Raw genomic sequence first — 24,492 nt, forward strand, 5'->3', positions numbered from 1 at the left:
CTGGTGATGATCCATTTCTACCCACTTTACTCCCTCCAGTTTACTTCCCACCTGACAAGACAAAAAAAGCAAAGTATATGAGAAACTCTCCTCAGTTTACCATAGTTTTTTTTTTTCTTTTTTTTTTTCCAGGTTCTTGTAATACTAAGTAATTTCTCTCATTTGTGGATGACCTACCATGGTACTGTAGCTCAATAATTACACCTACAACAGCCAATCATCTATGAGGATTTCTGTTGTAATAGTTTTTAATTGATTTTACATAGTATCATCTATGTGCAGCATGTCCTGGGGTAGATTTTGCTGTGAAAGTATTGGGTCAAATTCTACCAGCGTGCTGCTTCCTAGGTTATTAATTATCTTCTTTCAATGTCAAAAATTGTCTTCCACTTGATTCAGTGTTGGTAGCCAAAGGTTTTGATGACTCTTCATTTGGAGGATGGGTTAAGACCTGTTGTGAGAGAGATCTGATGACATGATTGATTCCCACCTTCCTGTAGGAAAGATTGCTGGCTAGATTGACACACAGTGTGTTCCCAATCAAGACTCAGCCTGGCTCTTGACCTCAGTATCTGGCAAATCTCTCTGACATGCCAACATGAAACCATGTTGTAGAGAAAAGATATGAGTAAACACATCTGTCACTCAATCCATGAACCGTAACTTTGTTATAAGAGATGTGATTGAAAGTCCCAACATCATGTGTAATCACATCATCAGTGAATCAGCAATGAATTTTATTTGGTTGAGGTGCGTGTATTTTTCTTGGTGGAGGTAGTGTTATATTAGGTTCCCATTTGTCGTGAAAGGACTTTGTAATTGGAATAATACAAGAGAAAAAGTATCAAGTCTTACCTTCTCTGCCCAAATGATAACTCCCCCCCCCCCCCCAAAAAAAAAAAAAGAATAAATAAAGATTAAATTATGAACAATAATAAAATGGACCAGGTAAAATACTCCATGTATGGGTAGTGCTAGAGTTATTGGCATACCAAACAACCAAAACAGGTTATAATATAACCTGTTTTGGTTTTATGTTGGGCTTTGACTTCATCCTGATTTTAGTTTCTGCTCCGGGTGTCCCAGATTCTGGGATAAGCAGCAAGCGGCCAGAGATCTAAAATCTGCCCTCCATGCGAGCCTGTCCAGTGGGTCAATGTGGATCAGACCACACATTCTCGACATGTCGTCCCTGACACATTCAGATCAGGGGCCTGTTTCATAAAACTTGTCATCAGTGACAAGTTGTCATAGATGTGACAAGCTACTGAAATTCTTGCATCTGATTGGCTGAGTGCAAATTTGTCATAGAAATGTGGCGGTTGTCACTGATGACAAGTTTTATGAAACGGGCCCTTGGTCTTCTTCGGACTCCCACATACTCTGGAGCTGGAATTCGGTATACTCAAGACTTGATACGTGATACACATAGTGGCATGTTTTACATGCCAGGGCCATCTGAATCGCCAGGTGTGTAGAACTGTACTTGGATCGTGAATCCCCAATTTTTTTAGTAGTGTAGCAGTGGAGATTTCATCATGAGGTTTGGGGCCACAGATTCAGTGGATCATTGTATCTTTTATTTTGACAAAGAGACTGGAGGTCAAGACCTATGTAGGCACCCAGATGTCACTTCCGTGCAGTACAGCCAAACACACACATGATAAACATTTTTCCATGAGTGATGGGAGATATAGTTAGGAATTGCAGGAGTTTTTTGAACTTCACCCACGTACTGCAACATTATATAGATGATGACAAGTTGGTTTCCATCACCACCACTCAGCATATCACCAGGCTAATACAAAACTAACTTTGACATCAAGCACAGAATCATTAATGTCCACTTGAGTGACTGGTCTCCCATCAATTGAATACAACTTGTCATGTCATCTTGGATACACATAGTCTGGAAGAATGATGAGTCTGCCTGGGATGCCACTGCACTTTTTGTCTACCCATAGTTTGCTCTTTAGAGCACTCAATAAAATTAACTCTGACTCCTCTCCAACACATGGCACAGGGAAATACACCTGAGTCTTGGAAAAAGAGCAAGCCTAGGGACAGATATCATGACCTTTGGCTCCCTAATATCGACTCTCAGATGGATAGGGGAGAAAAAAACTAAACCGTGCTAGTTCTGTTTTGAATGTTGCATGGTATATAGAAGACAAGAAATACCCTGTGCCCCTCTTAATGAGAAAAAGAAGAAAATCATTATGTATACATCAATGTATATTTATAATTTTGACATGGATGAAGTGAGAGTAGTCCCTCAGCAGACTGTGATTTTTGCCCATTAGACTGACTCATGTTCAGTTTGTTCTTAACATTCATTCTATGAGATATGCTTTATCATGGGTAATGATCAGAGATGATGTATAGAATGAGGGCTCACACAGTCTTGTTATGAGAATTACAGTAAGTATATGACTTAGTTTTCAAGAGATGTGATAAGAATTATGTGTTTAATTACTGTAAAACAAGGAATGTTCGCGTGCATTTTAATTTCGCGCATTTCGCGAGCGGCAACATTCGTGAAATTAAAATGCACATGAAAGTTCTTGCCTACACAATATGCATTGGATGCCAGTGGCAAGTCAGGAAAATTTCTTGCTGCGAGAATGGCCGTCGGCTCCAATTCGCAAAATTTTGATGCCGTGAATATATGGTGTTTTACAGTATTCAAAGTGAAAGCATAGTTTTTGTATGGCTCCAGAATTGTTGAATTTTGCCACAAGATATACACAAATGCATAAGAATGCGTGAATGAGTGAATTGGCTGCAGCTTGTTTTGGATGTGATTCAATACTACTGCTTGGACACAATTTGATCATCATGTATTACAGTGTTCTGCATGCCCACTACTGAGCGGGGAGGGCGCTTTAGGAATAAATTATTATTTCACACTTTAATCTCAAAATACTACAAAAACTAACTCATTGTCCTGGTAAATGGTGTCAGCCATACAAGTTTCTTGGTAGAGGTTTCTGATATGAATGTATTGCTAGCCAATTTGAATTAATGCAAGATGAATTTTGACCCTTTACAAGTAGGCCTGTCATGTTTTAACTTTAAACAACTGTCATATTAGTCCTCTGGTTTTTCTTGCCAGAAATGAAAACAAAAACTTTAAAATGCACTGTTTCTTTAAAATCCATGTGGCATATATATATAATATGTATATACACACACATTGATATTCATGCAACTGAAAGCTTTTACAGTTGAAATGTATTTGTATTTTATTATGAAGTAGTAACATGAAGAATATTTGATAGCTTGGCAGCTGGGTCATTTGAAGGGCCAAACTTTGAAATCATGTTATTGAAAATGTGTCATTCTTGGTGCAAATCATAACTTAACATTATGCAATGTCAGAAAGTTAGACTTTACCATTTGCTTGCTGAGAGTTAGAGTAAGAGCTAGCTGGCAGATGAAGAAGTCTTTTTATTGAGAAATAGAAAGTGACATTCTTTCAGTACTGATGTAAGGTTGTGTTTCAAGATACTTAGCTGGTGCTAAATGACCTTATGGGGAGTGACCCTAAGTCATTTGACACAAAATGTGTTTTGAAGTAATGAAGATATCCTTCATGCTAACAAAGATACACACTCCATTATCCCCTTTTCAACTCAGAGTAGTCCTGCTAAACTTTCAGTGATGTATAATCAAAGTACACTCTGTATACTGGTTGGTCACTCTCAGACAAACGTGAGGACATAATATCTCAGTCAGAATGATGAGGGGAAGTTTGCTCTGTTAATAGGTTTGAAATCTAAACCTATGAGTAATGGTGTATGATAGTATGGACAGTAGTGTCGTCTCTTTTCAGTTCAGTTGAGTGAAGATTCAACATTCAATGTCAGTAATAGGCGTCTAAGCATGATGTATTTCAGGATTTGGAGTAAATGAGTGTGGGCCCAGGTGAACCATGTGTGGGCCTTTTGTAAACTGGCTTGTGTTTGAACCGTCTCCTCCAAGCTGATATCAGCAAATGACTGCCTATGGCCTGGTCATACACATTTGAAAAGAAGATGAATGCGGCTTAGCAACATTGTAACATAACCCTCATTAGAGATGAGAGTTATTACACAACACACTGGAATGGAAACCAGTTGTACGGCTTAACCTGTTGAGGACGAGTCCCCGAGTATACTCGGACAGGGGTCTATTGGAAATGCGTGTTATAGCAAAATTAGCTTGTCCTCAATGGGTTAAATACTAGTGTAAAGCATCCAGTACGATGTGGAAACCATTATGAGGCAGCCAAAAGGGTGAGGGAGCCAGTGTAAGGCAGCTAGAATGGTATGAAAACTGGTCTGAGACATTTAGTATCATGTAGAGAACAGTATGAGGCAGCCAGTACAATGTGTGGAGACCATTGTTACACAGCGGCTGCAGTGTGGAGACCATTGTAAGACAGCCGATGCAGTGTGGAGACCATTGTAAGACAGCCGATGCAGTGTGGAGACCATTGAAAGACAGCCGCTGCAGTGTGGAAATGTGTGTAACACATTATGTGTAACACATCAGTACTGTGAGGAATCCAGTATAAGGCAGCCAGTACTGTGTGAAAGATCAGTATAAGGGTTAGCCAATTTTGTGTGGATGCCAGTGTAATAATGTGTAACAGGTCTTACCCCGACAACTTGGGGACAACTAAACAAAATTCCTCGCCTCGGGCAATAAAACCACTGGAGAGAGCGAGGGGTGCTGTCTTAACAGACACACATTGAAAACCTTCTCCTACATCATACCCATTGAGGTGCAGAGGGGATGTGGTTACACTCTATGCACGTGATTGGTTTGTCATTCTGCCAGGACTATTGTCCATTTGTATTGAGTGTTTCAGCAGAATGTTACTGTGAGAGCATCTTAACAGAAGGATTGTCATGATCTTGTCACAGTAATGTCAAGGTGATTACCCTAGCTGGCTAGGGTAGAATTTGGCCAAGGTTACCACGAATATGTTCAAGTAACATTTTGCATGGACCGACTTAAAAGACAGTGTAAAAAAAGATTGTCCCCACAGGCTCGTGGTAAGTCTATTTCGAAATACTCTGTTAAAACAATTCTTTAAAGGGGTGGTATAGTTTTGGTTGGGATAGGGATTCAGGTTTGACCTTTTTGCAAGGTAATTCGGGGAGGAAGGTCTCGAGCCTCGGTGATTAAGTTTGCCTTTTCCTCCCCTGGCAACCAGCAGCATGCACCTGGAATCACCACAATTTTTATATCATGTAATACGATTTTCTGTTTGTATTTTATGTCTGCTTGTATTGTATGTTGAATTGCCGAATAAATAATAATAATAATAATTAGAAACCATGTATGTATATGAAATATTAAAGAGCATACGATTCAAAATGGAATCAAAAGTTTATTAGATGAAAATTGTTTTAAAAATGGCTGAGATTTCTAAAAGCAAAGAGGTCCTCATAAAAGATGGGTCCCACCTTTGATTAGGACCACTTTGTTTTACTTTGTTTTTCGATATCTCAGCCATTTCAAAACTAATTTTCATCAAATAAACTTTTCAACCTCTTTGAATCATATGCTCTTCAATATTTCATATAAGAAGAAATTGTCTCGCAAAAACAGTTAAAACCTGAAGCCCCATCTCAACCAAAACTTTACTATTTCCTCAAAGGTCGGCAGTGACATGAAGAACCCAGTATGAGGCATCCTTTATGAATTCATTAATTTATACTGTGACAATTTTGCATGTGGAAAGTGGCATGATTTAAAGTTTACATATAAACCCACCAAGACTATTACTCCAGCATTTAAAGTTAGTTTGTACATTATACTGTATTGCGTTGCCAAATGTATGTGATTGTCCAGGAGCTTACACTATTTTTAATTATGTATTGCAAGCATATTTATAGAGCATTATTTGAATATGTTCATGATGTGAAGTGAAGCAGTTTTATGCAATGTTTTGTTTTGTCAGTTTGACATGTCTAGCATTAGAGACCATGCCTTTTCATACTTTGTTTTCCCTGGAATCTCCAAAATGTCTTATATGAAAACATCTGCAGCTTATCACTTATTGTGCCATTTGATGAATTTGAAAAGCAGCATTGTTCAGATTGTAGTCTTGTTGAATGTAGATATTTTGAAGTCTTAATCAAATACTCAGACTGTGTTTTTTTCTAAGCTCATTGTTCTTTCTTCTCCAGTAGCCACTATCCTGTCCTCTGCATGTAGTTTACATACCACATGTTTGAATGTTCACAAACCACCCTGTTTTGTGTTTGTTTTTCATTTTTCATGTATAAAAAAAAGAAAGAAAAGTGAAGAGAAAATGTTGGGTAGTACTCAATACTGGCAGTAAGGGAATATATCATCTGAGAGATGGTAACTCAGTGGTGTGTAATGACTCCAAGATTGCAAACTATCTCTTAAGATTGTGGAAAGGCAGAGGTTGAAGCATTCTTTAGCCTAGCTCCTCAACCATTGACTGTGTATGATAAAGACTGCTGAAGAGAATCCTGTGTAGAATCAGCTAGGTATGAGGTACATGATTGCTACGTGGTTACAAAGGAAAGCTTCTCAACTTTGTGTATTCTTCAAAGCAACAACAAAATTAAACAATCAAAGAAAGAAAGAGACCCACTTCAGCATCCATTCTGACATCACATCCAATGTGTCCTTAAAACCAGGAGTGCTTATGGGTTTGTAGCTCATATGTCAAAATTACTCTTGCTTTTATAAGTATATGTGCATCTTTTTATGATTCTCAGGAAATAACATGTAGTGTGCTCACTCTTTTCTTGAAGAGTTAGAGACTGATGATACAGCTCATGGTGATATCTTACTTCAAATGGTTTTATCTTCATATTAATATGTTATATTCTTTTAATATCACCTGTTTAGAAAGCTGGTGATATTTTAAACTTTGTGTGCTTCAAGAGATCAGTTATTCACAGGAAGTTGTGATGAGGATGAATGTACTTATGGAGATGAAGAGAGAGGACAAAAGACATTTAATTGCTGCGGGTATCCATGTTTGCAATAGACGACTACAGTATGTCACCATTGGTTGCTGCACTCAGTAGTCTTTGAAGTAATCACAGCATTGATTATATAGGATTAATGGTATTTTGCTTATGCATGTACAATGTTAAAATATTCAGTCAGAAATTTTTATCAGCTGATTATTTGTACATACTGTATGCCTGGTTTAGCCAGAGATTTTCATGGAAAGAAATGTTTTCAATAAATTGATATTATGATAAATATGGAGCCATGGTGAAGTTTGTTGAAGTCTACTGTACAGTATGTGACTGCAGAAGCATGAGATGAAGTGCAATGTTTCACAATTTACTTTGCCTCACAATCAGTTACATCAGGGAGGTGTAAGAAAAGGAGAGACAACTCGTTCGTAATTCATGCAAACACATGTTTGGTTTCAAAGCGTTACAATGGGATGTCTATCATTCCACTATACGCTTTGAAGTCATACTCTGCACCGCTCTAGTTGCAAGGTGAAGTTCGGAGACGAGGAACGCATTTCACCTTGGCGTTGAATTCAAGCTTTATTCCCTCGTAAAATTTTACATGAAATACTCGAATATAAGAGTAGTTTAGGAAAGAATTCAATATTATTAACATGTATTTCTAGTTTCTTCGTAATGCGCAAATCGAAATGAAATGAGAATTAGGCCCTCTTAAAAACCTAATATTTTTCTATAATGCGCACATTTCCGCATGTTAGTTTTCTATCCTTTAATCTGGGATATTTTGATCTTTCAAATAAAGTACTCCGCCAAAGCGTGCTCCAGCGTGCTTTAAACTATTTGCTGTTAAAATTGTCAGTTTTACACTGCATTTTGATTCGCTGCTCCATTTCAAGGTACACAAATTCATTGTTGCCATCACATTGAAAGAGAGAGAGCGAAATGCAGTAGGGGCAAGTATTCTAGATGTGAGAGCGCTAGTCCCGATTATTGATGCTCTCTTTTGTCACAGCACCTGATTTCCACATGTAGTTAAGCGCATAACTTCTCGGCGGTGCCGCGCATCCTTCAAAGGAGAGCAGGAGTTGTCTCTCCTTTTCTTACACCTCCCTGATTACATTTAGATCCGTTTTAATGGTCTATTCATGTTTGCATGACATTGATGTGTGCATGTGTGTCTGTCTGTTAGTCTGTTTCTATTGTGAATTCATACTTTATGCTGACACCTCAACTATATACTAGTATGATTTGTAATGGAAATCATTTGTCCAATTGTGTCTTTTTAATGCCACAGCCCAAGACATCATTGAATGATATAACATCTGATTTCACTCAACTTGATTAAAATCAATTTTCGTTGGATATTTGAAAATGTTACATAAGACTGTCAAATGTTGTTCATAAGAAATAGACATAGATCATTTAGATCATGTTTATGTAATATCTACCTGACCAATTATCAACATATCAAGGTTGAAATGGTGCTACAGTGTATACAATGCTAAAAATGCACATGAAACTTGGAATATTTCTCAAGGTGATATGAAATAAGGTATTTTTAATTCTCCACAATTGACATGATAGACATCTGTTTCACAGTACAAAGCAAAGGAGAAACATGAGCTGCACAATCGCCACTTACCCAACGATTTTTCAACTCAGTTTAAGAGCTACAGGATTATGATCCAAAATGAAGTCGTCATCAACGACCATCTATTGCCTGAAATTCTTACAAAATAGAAAATAAGCTGTGTGGACTGTCTAGGAATGGTCAGCTAGAGAATTCCATACTGGTCTGTGCCTATTGCATACCAATCTTACATCTCATTTACCAAATGCCTGAAAATTCAAAACGAGTAGGACCAAACAGTCCATTGCATACATTGATAAAATGTTTTTATGATCTACACTGATCACATCCTTACAGTGTGTTCTGTCGCTTTAGGTTTCCAACAAAGATCTTAAACTTTTATTATTGTTCTACAAATATTCCTCTCTTCTCGGTTTGCCTTGATTTTGATCGGAGTGTACCTTGGAACTGATAATGATTAAGAAAATTATTGTATAATCCAGATGAAAAGAAGATTTCAGACACTGTTCCTATTCGAACACAGATATACCAGTAATGTGGACTGTGTATTTCTACACACAAATCATAAACAATTAGTATGTAAATTTTGTTGACATGACGTACATATATAACTAAATCAAATGGGTAATTCATTTCTTTATTTTTAACAAGCCTTAAAGTAGGTGTGTGTGTGTGTGTGTGTGTGTGTGTGTTTTCCTCTGCCTCTGCCAAAGGTTACCTTGGATGATTTTGTGAACGTGAACACGAAATTTTGAATGTAGTGTAAATATTGTAAAACGAGTGTCTAGATACGTGTTTAAGAGGGGTATGTAGACACTAAAACATCAACTTCAAATTATACCCAAAATTATTACAGGTGTACTTCTGGTATAATCACTCTTGCTCCTCGACCCCCCCCCCCCCCCCCCCTTCAAAAAAAAAAATAATAATAATGACAGTATTGAAAAACACAAACACATGGCGGATTTACCGCGATTTTCTAGTACACGTTTGCATATCATCAATGTTTCAGTATTCCGTGTAGTCCTGTCAACCGGAGATTATTGAGACAAGTTGGTATTATCTGAGTCAACAATTAAGTTAATCATTGTTTTATCACACTCGGGGTTGACGTGTCACGGTTATCGTTCGACCACGTGTAGCTATCCGTGTACACAAGGACCATTAATTTAGCAAACACGGATATGGGCCGATATACCCCATGTCCATCAAGTTATAGTCCCACGTACTCTCTGTCTATCAAGGTACATTGTATTAATAAGTCTATGGATTTTGTGGACTTCGACCGAGTACGAGCTGATACTGCAGACTACAAAACGTGTGTGAATCCTTGTTTTCGCACGTCATGGGTATCTGCATGATTATATACTGTAGATGCTGAGGAATACGAGAAGGGACTTCTTGGCCACTAGGCGACCGCCCTTACCCTTTTAATCGTGATGTAGGGTGCCTACTGTTATTAGTTATATAAAATCCAGTCTGACACAGATCCACAATTGCCTACGAGGTTTCAACATTTTGAATAATTTCCAAACCTGCAAATGTCTACCTTAAAGTGAATAAGATGATACAAAAAAACATCAGAAATGAATACACTGAGATAGCCCTTGCCAGACTAATGTTGTGATCATGTTTACCCAATGGCTAATTGGTAACAGAACTGTTGGCCAACACAGACATTTCATGTCCTGTAAGTGTGGAATGCATAACCAGGTTTAGGTGACTGAAACTCGGTTACAAATATTAAAAACATTTTTTTGAGGTTTCCAGTATCTTTTTCACAGTGACAGTGTCACACCTTTCCCACCTTCCGTGGCGAGGTGGGTGTTCGAATGTACTAAGAGCAACGGTTGCTATCAATACCCTATATTCTTAAGCTTGTATCATACTTATTACAATTTTGTTAAACACAAAACACTTTTCCTCGATTCAGTCAATTCTATCCCAAACTTTTCATGTAGGAAGCTTTGATTACCTTGACTAACATCACTTAGAAGTTACACGCAGTATTTCCTGGAGTTTATCGTTCTTAGACAAATCTTGCTATATATTATTATGGCCATGTCCAATCTAGTAGAATCTCGTTTTTGTAATGAACTTGGATAAGTGGAAAATAATGTCTAAGCCGACTTACCGTTGTTTCAGTCCTCGTTATATTAGATATATAATAGACAATTCCAAAACAAAACAAAATTTACTATTACTTCAGATGTGAAAATAATATCTTCAGCACCTTTACCTTGTAACCTGAAATTGACCATTACTCCTGGTACAGCAACCCTTGTCGGGACTTTCATACGTATTGTTTTCTCTATCAGTTAGTATCTCGAGTAGCGAGACCATTACCTCTATGCACTAATAACATGTATTCTGAAAGTTTTGTTTTGTATTGTTTCGTTTTGTTTTGTTTCCTTTGTTTTTGTAAACAGTGCTTCAGGTTTGACTTGCCAAACATTTACGGCTTTGGACAGCAACTCATATAAACACTCTTAAATCCTGTAGAAATGGCGATGAACTCGGTAACCATGGTTACGAACGACCTTCAATACCTATAGTTACTGTACAAGGCGTGCGATGTATAGGCGCATACATGGTTGTAGTGTTGCTGGATAAGAATACCAGCAAGGAAGTTTCAGATAACCTGACATCTGAGAGAGAGAAGGATTCTTGTGGTGTTGCCATGGTAACCGTCCCTGACATCTTCACCTCCCTTGACTCGTGCTCTTTCTCACAGACTCGACTCCTTCTTCCAAATCTTCAAACTTCACGGCCTTGTTCTTGCCTCTACTTTTGCCCTTCGCCTGACCCTTCCTTGCACCGTGTCTCCCTGCGCTTTGAGTTTGACTCACATCGTCTGGGACTTCAGTAGCGTCTGCTGATCTCCTCGTCTTACCTAGATGTTCTGTCTTATTGATAGGGTCGCCAATTGATGTGTCGACACGACCACACCCACTAGTCTTGTTTGATTCACTCCCCGAGTCATTCTCGTGGTCACTCCGATGACCTACAAAATGCGACGAGTCTATTACTGTTTTCTCATCACTCTCGATGTCTTTGATTACCCCAAGGGGTGGTAAGCTAGCTCCGTGATTGGCACGTAACTCCAACTCTTCCGATACCTGGTTTGGCAATTCAATCGTCCTTCTTTCCATATCATTTGTATGTACATCCTCAGGCGATGTCTCGTCTGGAAAGGCACTCAAAACTACAGATGATGCCGAGTTGAAATTGTTGTCTGGACTTCCGGTTCCTAGACGAAATAAGAAAGAAATACAATGTCATGTTATGATGAAACTCACTTGGTTAAGATGAATACTATACACTGTGTCGTCTATTATTTTCTATGAAAACGTGAGATCATTACATTATAATTCATGTTAATCTACTTTCATATACAAACGTGCTTACATTCATGGCTATATCTATACATACACAGTAGGTTATACACTGAGAGAAGGAACGCTGAGTGTGGACATTTCCTTATCAAAGTAAATTAGTTGTCTTCTTTGCATGATAGCTTGAAACAGAACCTCAACTATAATGTTTACATGCAAAATATAATTAAACTTCAAGAATATTTGCCCTTTTTCGGGAAAATGAAAATGATCCGGCTGAGAATATTCCCTTGGCTTGGTTGTGAGAACACGTGACTTTCATTCAGGCTGTCATGAATAAAACGTTTTCGTATCATATCTGTTAAAAGTACGCAAGGTAATAATGGATACTCTCAGAAAATCTTAGTCTAAATATCTTATGCTTTGTGGACTATAGTCTTTGGGGTTTGTATTTACAGTGTGAGTTTTAAAATGGTCGTAGTGGTAGGTATAATCCTTCGGTCTTGTGACCGGAAAATCTCTACAAGTCTCAATTTTAATGAGCAGGAATCAATTAATGATCTGATGATAACAAAATTATGCAAGAGTGCTTTCATTATCATACGAAAAGCACATTGTGATAGAAGATAAAGTGAGATATGTTGCATAACGCGTGATTCAGTATCTGTTGATTCAATTGGTCTTTGTGATTATCTGTGTTTTTATTTGCTTTAGTTAACTCTTCAAGATATGTGTGTGAGGGTAGGCTATAGGATTTGTGTATGTGAATGTGTACGTGTGGAGGAATAAAAGAGATGGCCTGTTGAATTAAAAATGACGCAATGTTTATCTCTGGAAGACTCACAATATTAGTGTCTCCATTTACAATGTAACCATGGTGCCGCATGTAGCTCCCTGATTTAACTCTAACTCACATTGCGTATTGTGTGAATAGTACAATTTTTGTGCTTTCCACTTCCCTTGTGTGCATCTTCGTGGTCAGACTAGAATAGCCCACACTGCGGTCACCCAGTATAGAGTGTAACCTTCAAGGTCCATATGTATAGAACTCGATGGAAGGTGGACAGTAAGGCGTGGCTGGGAGAGGGAAGGGAAAACCCCTTCTTTTGTTTGTTTGTTTGTTTGTTTGTTATGTTCCTACTACAAATCAGAAAAATACAATAAAGATATTTGGCGTTTGCTTTTGATTCATTTCGATTGGTGTTTGAGACACCACACAGGCAGCAGGCGAAAGTGTAAATTATCATCATCTTTGAGTCTACAAAATGTCTTTTAAAGATTATCTCTAGCTGCTATTTGTATCAAACGGTAGGTCTACTGCTGATGATAATGATAACTAGTATATTATGGTAAGATAATGGCAATAGGAATGATAAGGATGAAAACAAAATTCCATATATTCCGTGCACAGGAGTAAACAAATAATGGGAATTTCCCTCTTCGATCCACGCCATCACAACAGACATGATAGGAAAGAACACACAGTGACGGCATGGAGACAATAATAGCGATAGAAAGAATGGAAATAGAGTTAAGGAAAAGGTATAAGAGAAGATAGGAAAGAAACAATAAGTGGGTATATCGTGCCACACTACAGGGCTTCGAAAGTCACAAACATAAATACTGTATTCAAGAATCCACGAAAGAAAACAGCTTCGATAGTTGTTTGGGCTTGTTTGTTTGTTTGTTTTTTGTTTGCTTGTTGTTGGGGTTTTTTTTTCGTGTAGTGTGCAGTAGACAAGCAATGTCCGTTTCTGTTCTTAGAATTCATAGTTTCCTTTTGAAGTGGTTTCAAGCACTTCTTCATTATTTTTTCTGTTTCCTAGTCAATTTGACGAGCCAATAACCTATGTACTAAACGTGTGAATGATACAAGGGACGTAAATTTAGATGTCCATGCGTATCTTATCTCAGGGCCGATTAGCAATTTAAGCCCTTTCATTCCCCATCGCTGTTTGCCCGTAGACAAAAGTTGGATTGATTCGTCATTATGACTCCAGTTTTCATCTACTGAATAGACGAGCCAGCAGTTTATAGCCGTTGCTATGTACGACACTATCATCGCTGCACTCATTTCTTTATCCATTGTGTCATGCTCATGCCCAAACGATCAAAATGATTATGATAAATCAATATGCGCCCTGTCGTTAACCATGCATGGGGGGCTCGGGATGTTCGCGAATGATATTCATGATGATATTCTCGTTAACACTGCCAGATCTCAAAGGCAAAGTATGACTACCTCATACACCACACACGGTTTAATAAGCTTTGCCTGATGCCAACACGTAGGTCTAATAAGCTCTGCTTGAATTTCGTTGTGTTATATTGCATTTCTAACATAGATCATATTTCATGACCTGAAGAACAATCTACAGTCAGGTGCATGACAGTCATTTTCTCACACGTCGCAGTTCAGCGAACTGAAGCTGTTGCTATTGTTAGGACGCTCCACGTACTATATAAATTGATTTAATATTTCTCGTTAGTGGAAAATACAAGTGATATTGTACATAGGCCCTGCTCAAATTCCTTTACAATATCTCTTTTTACAGTGTGATATCTTGACGTTTTACAGCAGTGAAGAAATTAAAGTTTTACCGTTCTTTGTCTTCTAAATCCCTAAATAGCGACAAACACAGTTCATTTTATAGTGTGTGATTTAGCGTAATACTTTCCGTTATCATAGACAATCACAAGAAGGAGACAAAGATCACTACAAGCACGTACCATGTCATGTCCAACTACTATCTGCTCTATATGATAAGCTATACTAACTAAAATAACATTCCAGTATAATTGTCAAGTTGTTGAGCTACAATAAGGAAAAGTTATAAAAATCGACGAAAGGGAAACTGCACATTATACAATAAGGTATAAAACAATCATGTTTCTTAGACATGATTATTTGAAGGTCTTTGTTCTTTCATCTCGGCCGAAATAGTGTCAGAATATTTTATCTGATCACAGCCATTTCCTTTCCACTCAATCACGCCATTTCTCTGCAGAAATTAACTACCCCTCTTTGTGCCTATACTGTAAAGGTGGTATAGTGTTTGGAGTCAGTATATTGGACTAGAGTCTGAACATCTCTGGTATTTGCTCTTCAAAGCTAACCCCGAGGTGAGCACAGTTCCCACGAATTTTTGTCAAAGGTTAGGACCTGTAAAATACCGAATGATGTCAGATTCTACACATTGTTTGGTTTAGGTAGTGCAAGCTTATGGCTCACGAAGTGTATAATTATGGTGTATAGTACACGTACTTCGAGTCTTTTGCCTTCACTCTTTGCTTTACTCGAAATCTATCAAAAGCATTTCCTCAGGAATTTATTATCGATCATAATCAGATCTATTCCTAAACGTTTCTATTCATTTTAGTGTAATCCATATCAGTTTTATTTCTCTATATGCTTTAATTATTTCATCCTCATATGTTTGACGTCTCCCTAGCTTCTCAAATTGTCATATACTGACATCTTCACTTCTATCTTGCTGCTCGCATTATTTTCCCAATTTCCAATAGTCATATTTTTTATTCTTTTGGGCCTACATCTATCGTTGTGAGAGTCGGACAGCAAAGTGTAGGGCGTGATTCTAGTCTGTTTCCCAGATGGATTGGAGTCACCTCAGTGCTAGAACAATATTATCATGAAGGGATACTCAGTAAAGGTCCTCAAGACTGAGATTCCGGTATTCCTGGGCCCTGTTTCATTTTACAATCGATTAAATCTTTTGATAAAATGGGGCCCTGGTACACTATACCCACTGCACTACTGTCAGATTCAAGCGACATTGCTCCAAACAGGGCATTTCGAATCTTCAAACCTATAAAGCCGTCTATTATGCATGCTTGTGTATGAATAGCGCCGTAGCAGAAGTTCGCGAAAAATCGATTGCATGTACCTTTGTCTGTACCCCAGTCCTTGAAATATGAAATAAGTTAAAAAAAAGATAGGAGCATAGTTTGTATGCTCTTGTGCGAGAGGTTTTCGTTTTACTAAAGATTGTGTTTTTTTTTTCTTTTTAGCAGTGCCAAACCAGCAGATCACGTGTTCATGGTGTCAATACAGAAAAAAAAAATCGATATCCATCCCTCCCAAAGCGAAAATGAATAAACCAGCGGGGTAAATAGCTTTCTGATGCAATGCTTGTCTTTATTCTTATTCGTCATGGTCAGATGGTATAATGCTTGTCTTCCAATCCTGCTCGTCATGGTATAAAATATCGGCCTGACCTGACGATGATCAAAATGATAGGCCAATCATGAATATCGGCCTGACCTGACGATGATCAAAATGATAGACCAATCATGAATATCGGCCTGACCTGACGATGATCAAAATGATAGGCCAATCATGAATATCGGCCTGACCTGACGATGATCAAAATGATAGGCCAATCATGAATATCGGCCTGACCTGACGATGATCAAAATGATAGGCCAATCATGAATATCGGCCTGACCTGACGATGATCAAAATGATAGGCCAATCATGAATATCGGCCTGACCTGACGATGATCAAAATGATCGGCCAATCATGAATATCGGCCTGACCGGACGATGATCAAAATGATAGGCCAATCATGAATATCGGCCTGACCTGACGATGATCAAAATGATAGGCCAATCATGAATATCGGCCTGACCTGACGATGATCAAAATGATAGACCAATCATGAATATCGGCCTGACCTGACGATGATCAAAATGATAGGCCAATCATGAATATCGGCCTGACCTGACGATGATCAAAATGATAGGCCAACGATGAATATCGGCCTGACCTGACGATGATCAAAATGATAGGCCAATCATGAATATCGGCCTGACCTGACGATGATCAAAATGATAGGCCAATCATGAATATCGGCCTGACCTGACGATGATCAAAATGATAGGCCAATCATGAATATCGGCCTGACCTGACGATGATCAAAATGATAGGCCAATCATGAATATCGGCCTGACCTGACGATGATCAAAATGATAGGCCAATCATGAAATGAACATCTTCTTAAAATGCTCATGGACTGGGAGGATATTTTCCTCATTGATATTACTCGATATTATTTGATTATACACAGACAAGAAGAGATACTTTCAGAAGGGAAATATTGATTGGAGAGTAATAAAATTAACACAACTGTTATTACACACGCAGTAGAAAAGGGTTGCATCTCTGCCTGCTTATGGTTACGATTATTTCGTCTGATTTGAGATCGGCAAATTTACAGAAATTGATTAGTCTACAGGAGCATAGATATGGAGAGACGAATGGTCATCAGGAAACTGAAGTCAAAATAAAAAGAAAGAAAGGAGAGAGAGAGAGGGGGGGGGGGGAGAGAGAACGGAGGAAGAGAGGGGGAGAGAGTGATCATACATGAGTAGTCGCGTACCGGTCATGGTGACTGTTCTGTTTCCAAATGACGTACGAATCAATATTCGAAATAGATGCATACTGCCAAAATGACTAACTTACAAGTCACGTCCACATCTTTTACATAATCATGTGATAATAGTATAATATATTTCATAATCAGAATCGGTTCGCATTGTAATATGTATACATGTCCTGCGCACTGGCCTCATCCAACCAGCTCTTCATTATTCATAAACTGGTTCCGAAATCTCGTTGACGATGGCCTGCACAAACTTTTTATACAAGAAACTTTCAAAGAAAAGAATGCTTGGTATACTACTCTGTCAGATTTTGGTTTCAATTCTAACGAGAACGTTTACTCATTTAACAACTGTTAATTGCAACTGGAGATAATAAATCTCCGTATAATAGCTGGATTACTTCATCAAGGCTCTCGAGAAAGTTTCGATGGTTACGATTGCGAAATTATAATCTGCTGTCATCGCTATTTATGCTTGAAATCCAGAGTGACCATGAGAGGGGTATGATGGGAGTATACAGGGGCGGATCCAGGAATCCCGTACAAAGGGTCACACGTTGCCCCCATTTTTTCTATTTATTTCTTTGTTTTAGCACCAAAAAAAAAAAATAATAAAATGGGGCGCACGCCCGGTGCCACCCACCCCCCCCCCCCTATTGCAGAGAAATGATGGTCTCATCAAAACCCTAAGAGGCAGAAATATACGTGATTAGTTTCCTGATATTTCGATGTGGTTTTAGTTCTTACCGTCTACTTGCCTTTTTTAAATCTTGTCTCTATAGTCCACAAAGCATTCACATTAGACTTCCCACTACATGAAACAAACTGCATTCAAATTAACGTTTCACTAATCTCAGACTGCATGTAGAAAACTACTGTACTGAGTGTCCTTTCAAATATAAGTTAATTAAGTTAGTATAATTATCGTTAAAATGACTTTACTGTGCATTGTGACAAGAATATCGTTCAGCAAAATCATGACGTTAAGACTAGCACAATAATTGACGCAAGATAGAAGTCGCCAGCCCGAATATTAAAAGCATGAATGCTAAAAAGTACAATAAGTCGATATAAAATTAAAGTGAGACATATTGTTTGACACCCATGGCTTGGATCATATATAAATCATAATTTTACTTCGAGACCTCATTGTTTTCTTCTTTCGCATGATTTTCAAAACGGTGTCTTCTTTAAACAATAATCTTAGCGATTTCCTATAAAGCAACGTTCTTCTTTAAAAATTAAATCTCTTCTATGATGTGTTATGAAACTTTACCGCGACGAGATTTCGTTCGCATCACATAATCCAAGTTTCTAATTAACTAGTGCATCATTCTGTGTATTCAAGGAATAGACAACTTCCATGCTATCACTGTCAGTGATCGAGTTTCAAACTGGAGCTTACTCAGTAATGAAAACTGATTACCACAAAGGTGTGTATACGGATTTCAGTTTGACATTTTAATCAACACCTATCGTATCTAACAAATATTCCTTTCAAAACAAATACCGTACTTACAGGTAGTTGATCAAGTGGAGGAGTTATGCAATACCTTTCAGACAATCGACAATAATTGTGTGGATCCAGGTAAGGGGTTATTCTGGTGATAAACACCAAATATCTGGCCCGAAGTTCTTGATGTTCTCTTATTCAACGCATGTATGTTGTTTGTATTTACTCCTGATGGAACTGCCATTACAGATTCTAGACCAAGTTTCTTGAGTTTCTTGAGACTAAAATCATTGCGGGTCATATCGATAAGAAGCAACAAAAATCACTATCAAATGAGTAAAAACACAATTATTATTGATTGCCATCAACATGGTTTCAGCTACCATCTGTTAATCAAAATTAAATTAATTCATAATTTGGAAGAAATGAATGCAATGATGTTCAGTCATACTCTAAATTTCGCAAACCGGTGTTACGACTATTATACCCTGTACGTTTTTTGAAGCGTCCTTCCCATTCGACTATAGTATAGCTGTCAGTATACCAGGTTGATAAAGTGTGTGTAAACAACGACTGACTTTATCTCATATATCACAAAGTTTTTAGTCCCTGTTGTAATCATTTTGCTTACCGTCGGACCCTCGTACTGAAATGGAGACCGTGGGTGTAGCCACGTAGCCGTTTGTCTCCGACGGCCAAGACCTCCACGAAAGTCGCTCTCTCTCCGCCATGGCTTGGTCGGATATTGCCTGGACAATACAGCGTGAAAAAAAGAAAGAAATTGATGCTGTCAGCTTCAAAGTCAAGATGTCATCGCAGGTGGGACACATGGGAATAATTGCTAGAAACCAGTTATAAGCCACCGTAATGTTTCACTTGTTTCGGTTGATTGGGAATCGATACAGGTCTATAGTAATACCATAATAGCTTTGATATCTTGTCCTGTCATTCGAACACTAACTGATTGGCTGTGTTGAACAAAAGATAGCTCATAATTCAGTTTCCCGACCGCTATGTTCTTGTTATGTAATAGATTTGCTAGTCATGTTAGTAGAAAGAAAGTCTGAACTGCCATAAACTGTACAGCGGCGCAACAATGATGATTAAAACAATATCATTACAGTAGGCCTAATCATGGCGGGGTAAGGATTGTAACAAAAGCGATTACAATGTCAATGATCAAAACACCAGCGAAAGTGTAAATGACGTCATCTCCATTACGGTCATAGTAAAAAAGAGTGTGAAAAGTGAAAACACCAGACTTTTAGTGACAATATTAAAGCCCCGTAATCATTCAGTATTTCACCACGCAGTAAGAGAAAAGATGTCCTGGAAAGTGTTATGAAGGTCTAACCTGACTCTACACACACATAATACATGTATAGGGCCGATAGATAGATCGATAGATCGATAGATAGATAGACAGATAGATAGATAGAAGGACAGATAGATAGAGATGATAAACAGAGATAGGTAGATAGATAGATATAGATAGATAGATAGATAGATAGATAGATAGATAGAGAGAGATAGATATAGATAGATAAATAGACAGATAGATAGATAGATAGATAGATAGAGATAGAAAGATAGATAGATAGATAGATAGATAGATAGATAGATAGATAGATAGATAGATAGATAGATAGATAGACAGATAGATGTGTGTATATAACAAACATACCTTGGCCATGGATTGGTTCTTGGCGTGTCGCTCGGCAACCATTCTCTGTCTTCTCAACTTCGCTTCTTCTCTTCCCATCTTTTCCACTTTGACATTTATCGGTTGCGCTGCAAACCAAAGACAATTTATTTATGATAAGATGATAATGGTTATGTAATGATGACAATGATAATCATGGAATAACAATCATACCAGTGATGACACTGATAATGATTATAATAAATGTTCATAATAAAAAAAAAAAAAAAACATCTACAGAAGGTAGCCTCTTTAGTGTCCTGTTCTCTCTGGAGAGGGCCTTATTATTATTTTCTCATATTCTACTCAATACATACATGCATGCAGTGATACTGTGTATTATAATTCATATAATCAAAGATGGGCATCATGCACGATGTCGGATAAAATAATCATGTCCAAGGAGGAACAAAAGGGGCAGGATTCGAAACCCAGACCTTCATGACCTTATGTGCTACACCACGGTCCTCCCTCAAATTACCTTTTTAGTGTAACACATTAGAAAACGTTTTCACGAAAGAACCCACTTGCATATTTTCAGAGAAGATTAAGGATCGTTGTAATAACTTTAAAAAAAAAAAGAATCCAATTGACTAGCACACAGATCTTCGTAGGAGCTCCTTTCAGTGATACTTTACCTAATACCACTGATCAAATCTCCTATAAGAGCTGTAAGGAGTAAACTAAGATGATATTTTTGTAGGCCATGACAGTGCGTTGTTGTTAAATCGTGTTGCTAAATCATGGAGGATTTTTAAGATAAAATTATTTTTATAGTATATGCTTTTTGATATTCGACACGGCGCAAAAACTAAATATCCAAACGACTGAATCAAACGATGGGCGTCAATCATTATCTTCTTGATTATTTTTCGCCTCTTCTTCCCTACTCACGCATGACCTGTGCAGCTCATGGATGACCTTTGCTGCACTGTGCTGCACTGCGTTGAAGACTACGAGCCGCATGATAAATAGCGCACTTTTTATACAGCGGTCTTGACAGCACCGTTTCACCGTTTCCTGGCAACGGTGCGAAAGCTAGTACTGTAGATATTATACTTCGAGTTCATCGCGCTGAATCTATTGTAACGTACGTCAAAATGGCGATATCGATGCATTTGTACATGACTGGTAAAGCTAAGATTCCTGCATGGCGCTGTAAAATTAGCAATAATGACTATAGAATTTGTCTGCAGGAGTTACAGACACCTCCACCAAAGCACTTCAACAACCTTGTAGGCCTAACACGAGAAGAATTAATCGAGAAGAATCTTGAACTGTAATTTAGTTTAGTCAAGGAGGTACTAGGCTCGCCTAGTACCTCCTGGGTTTAGTGTAATTGAGTGCTGCATCGTTCTCACAGTTCACCATAGCCCATCGCATGAACTCTGGTTGAAAAATTATGAGCTCTTATAAAAGGCGGCATGAGCTGCTAGGAGCAAGGAATAAAACTCATCTCACGATGAGCGTCATTACTGATTTATGTATAGAAACACTTTTTTAGTATGTATACAGAACATACGAATTTCACACAACAGGCTTTGATGTATTGTGAATCTAGAAAAATCCTAAAATATTTATAGTATTGTGAGCATTCTACGTTTAAAACGGTTCGTTATATCAGTTACTTTTCCTTTTGAACTATACGCATAAATATAATGAAAAATGATATACATATGCGGCTAATTTTACCCCCCCCCCCACCCTCCCCCGCTAAATAAAAAATACAAAAACGATGTAAATACTTAATAAAAAATTTCTGCCGTTCAAGAATGTTCACAGCGAATCTCCGGCTCGCCACTAAGTCATCGTTTTGCCATCAACTGGAAAGCATGGTTCGTATTATCAAATTACAGGCGAAGAACGGACTTATCTTGCTGTCACACCATGCGATATTGTATCGAGAGATATAATCACAATAATGGTGTTGAACTTACAGTCATATTCAGATACTGACAAAAAAATGTTATGTGGTTATACTCACGCTTTTACAATTCTGCTCCTAAGTATATAGGCTGTGTGAATTTGTAAATTATCGAAGAGAGACCAAGATCAGGTGGAATAAAAAGCTAATAATCTGCCATGATTTTCTATCGTGTCCACATTGGTGATATCTTACCTGTGTCATTCTGAGTACCCGTGGCAATCTCGTTATGTCGTGATGCAACCGCAGAGAGAATAGAATCTGCACATCCCATTGTAGCTATCTCACAGTCACTAAATTATCAACCTCAAGTCCCTCATGTTTTCGTGATGTCTATCTTGAAGCAGATGGCAAGACAGATCTTCTTCATGTACAAACGATGCATGCATTTTACGTCGTTTAACGGTATAATCCTCGATGGAACAGAATGGTAAAAGGTAATATCCCTGCCAGTCGAGGTATATCCTTCATAAATTCAGGCCTCTGTTGAAGGAGACAATAAATCGATCAGCTAACTCCTCCGGTGGATAGCTCGCTCATCCGGAGTCACGTCACACAATTGGTTTAACTTTTCAAGTCGCACGTCAGATCTTGCTGGAGTCTCCAACTTCCGTGAGTTTAGACACCAGGGGAAAGAATAATGACCCCACTGAACGCACAATGTACCCCTGGCCACTGACTGCATGAATACCAGGATGTGTACGTACTGTACGTCATAGTCCATGGAGCTCGCGTGTGCACGCATCAATGAACGGGCAGAGTGACGCACAAGATCGGATAAACCGCAGAAACAATTAAAGCCGATTGTTATCCAGAAATGTAATGTTGTTAGCAGACAATCGTGTATTCACATTATATGCATGAATACATGTATGTATGTATGTATGTGTGTATGTATGTATGTATGTATGTGTATGAGTGTATTAATGAGTGTGCGTGTATAATGGACGTATGTGTGTATGCATGGATGCGATCTACGGCCTAAGTTGTGGTTAAAGGGATCGTATAGTTTTGGTTGAGACCTGACTTCAGGTTTCTACCGTTTTGGGGTGAGATAATGTGAAAACCTCTTTTGAAATATGAAAGAGCATGTAATTCCATGAGGAATTCAATGTTTATTTGATTGAAATTGGTTTTGAAATGGCTGAGATACCCCGAATAGAACAACCCTAATAAAAGGTGCATGTGACTCACCTTTTATTACGATCGATCGCTTTGTTTTACTTTGTTTTTGGATGTCTCAGCTTTTCCAAATAAAAACCGATTTTCATCAAATAAATTTTGAATTCCTCTTAGAATGGTATGCTCTGCACTATATTTCACGAGTGGTTCTTGATATCTTGCAAAAAAATTAAAAGCCCAACCCTCATCTTCACCAATACTACACAGTATATAGTACCATCCCTTCAAATATGTTGTGATGATTGTATGTATGTATCATGGTGGTATGTATGTATGTATGTATGTGAGCATGTGTGTATGTTGTATGTATGCATGTATGTATGTTAGGGAGACCAGGTCTTTCTTTGTTACAAATTGTGCATTTTGAGGTCTATAACAGAAATTCATTTCATTTTCTCTTTGAGAATATATAGCGTCTATCATAGCAAACAATAAGAACTTTGTCAGTCAAGCAAACATGAACAACACAGTCATTAAGAAATTAATAAACATAACTTTTTTTAACAACTTCCATCGCTGTGGGGGAAGTTTTTGATAGTGTACAACTGTACATACTAATTCAATATGCATAAATCGGATGAAAGGCAGATCAGATACTCTTAATGAATAATGTATTATGCACCTGTCTGTGTGTTCATGTTCGTGAATGCGCATGTGTATAACCCTGTGTTTGTCTCTCTACCTGTGATTGTGAGTGCACGTTTGTGTATTTATATTACTATGAGGATTCTGATGGGATGCTGTACATTACTGCACTAAAACATAGATGACGTACGTTCGCATCAACGATGTTTATCATGAATAAGCGGGATCGGAAATTCCGTTTACTCTTCACTACAGTACATTGCGAGCTTACCTCTCATCAAAGTAAATTAAATTAATACAGAATATAAAGCAATACATGGGGGAGCTAAATGTTGGTAAATCATGCATTATAACA

The 24,492-nt window shown here is 38.0% G+C and overlaps 1 protein-coding gene across 1 annotated transcript; it reads right to left on the minus strand.

Moving 5' to 3' along the window:
• Nucleotides 1-11,255: 11,255 nt before the first annotated feature.
• Nucleotides 11,256-22,651, minus strand: LOC140241268 (uncharacterized). The gene is made up of 4 exons (XM_072321017.1): nt 22,566-22,651; nt 20,429-20,535; nt 19,376-19,493; nt 11,256-11,803 (listed from the first exon to the last, which is right to left on the minus strand). The coding sequence occupies exons 1-4, from the start codon at nt 22,642-22,644 to the stop codon at nt 11,256-11,258; spliced, it is 852 nt and encodes a 283-aa protein (XP_072177118.1). The 5' UTR covers nt 22,645-22,651.
• Between the last annotated feature and the right edge of the window lie 1,841 nt (nt 22,652-24,492).

Source organism: Diadema setosum, chromosome 17 (assembly GCF_964275005.1).
Source record: "Diadema setosum chromosome 17, eeDiaSeto1, whole genome shotgun sequence".
Classification (NCBI taxonomy): Eukaryota; Metazoa; Echinodermata; class Echinoidea; order Diadematoida; family Diadematidae; genus Diadema; species Diadema setosum.

What these genes read in the sequence shown, in the direction of transcription:
- LOC140241268 (XM_072321017.1), bottom strand. Translation starts at nt 22,644, where the DNA reads ATGGGATGTGCAGATTCTATTCTCTCTGCGGTTGCATCACGACATAAC. An exon ending in AGAACCAATCCATGGCCAAG is followed by an intron (nt 19,494 to 20,428) that starts GTATGTTTGTTA and finishes TGTATTGTCCAG; the next exon opens with GCAATATCCGACCAAGCCAT. An exon ending in TTCAGTACGAGGGTCCGACG is followed by an intron (nt 11,804 to 19,375) that starts GTAAGCAAAATG and finishes TATTTCGTCTAG; the next exon opens with GAACCGGAAGTCCAGACAAC.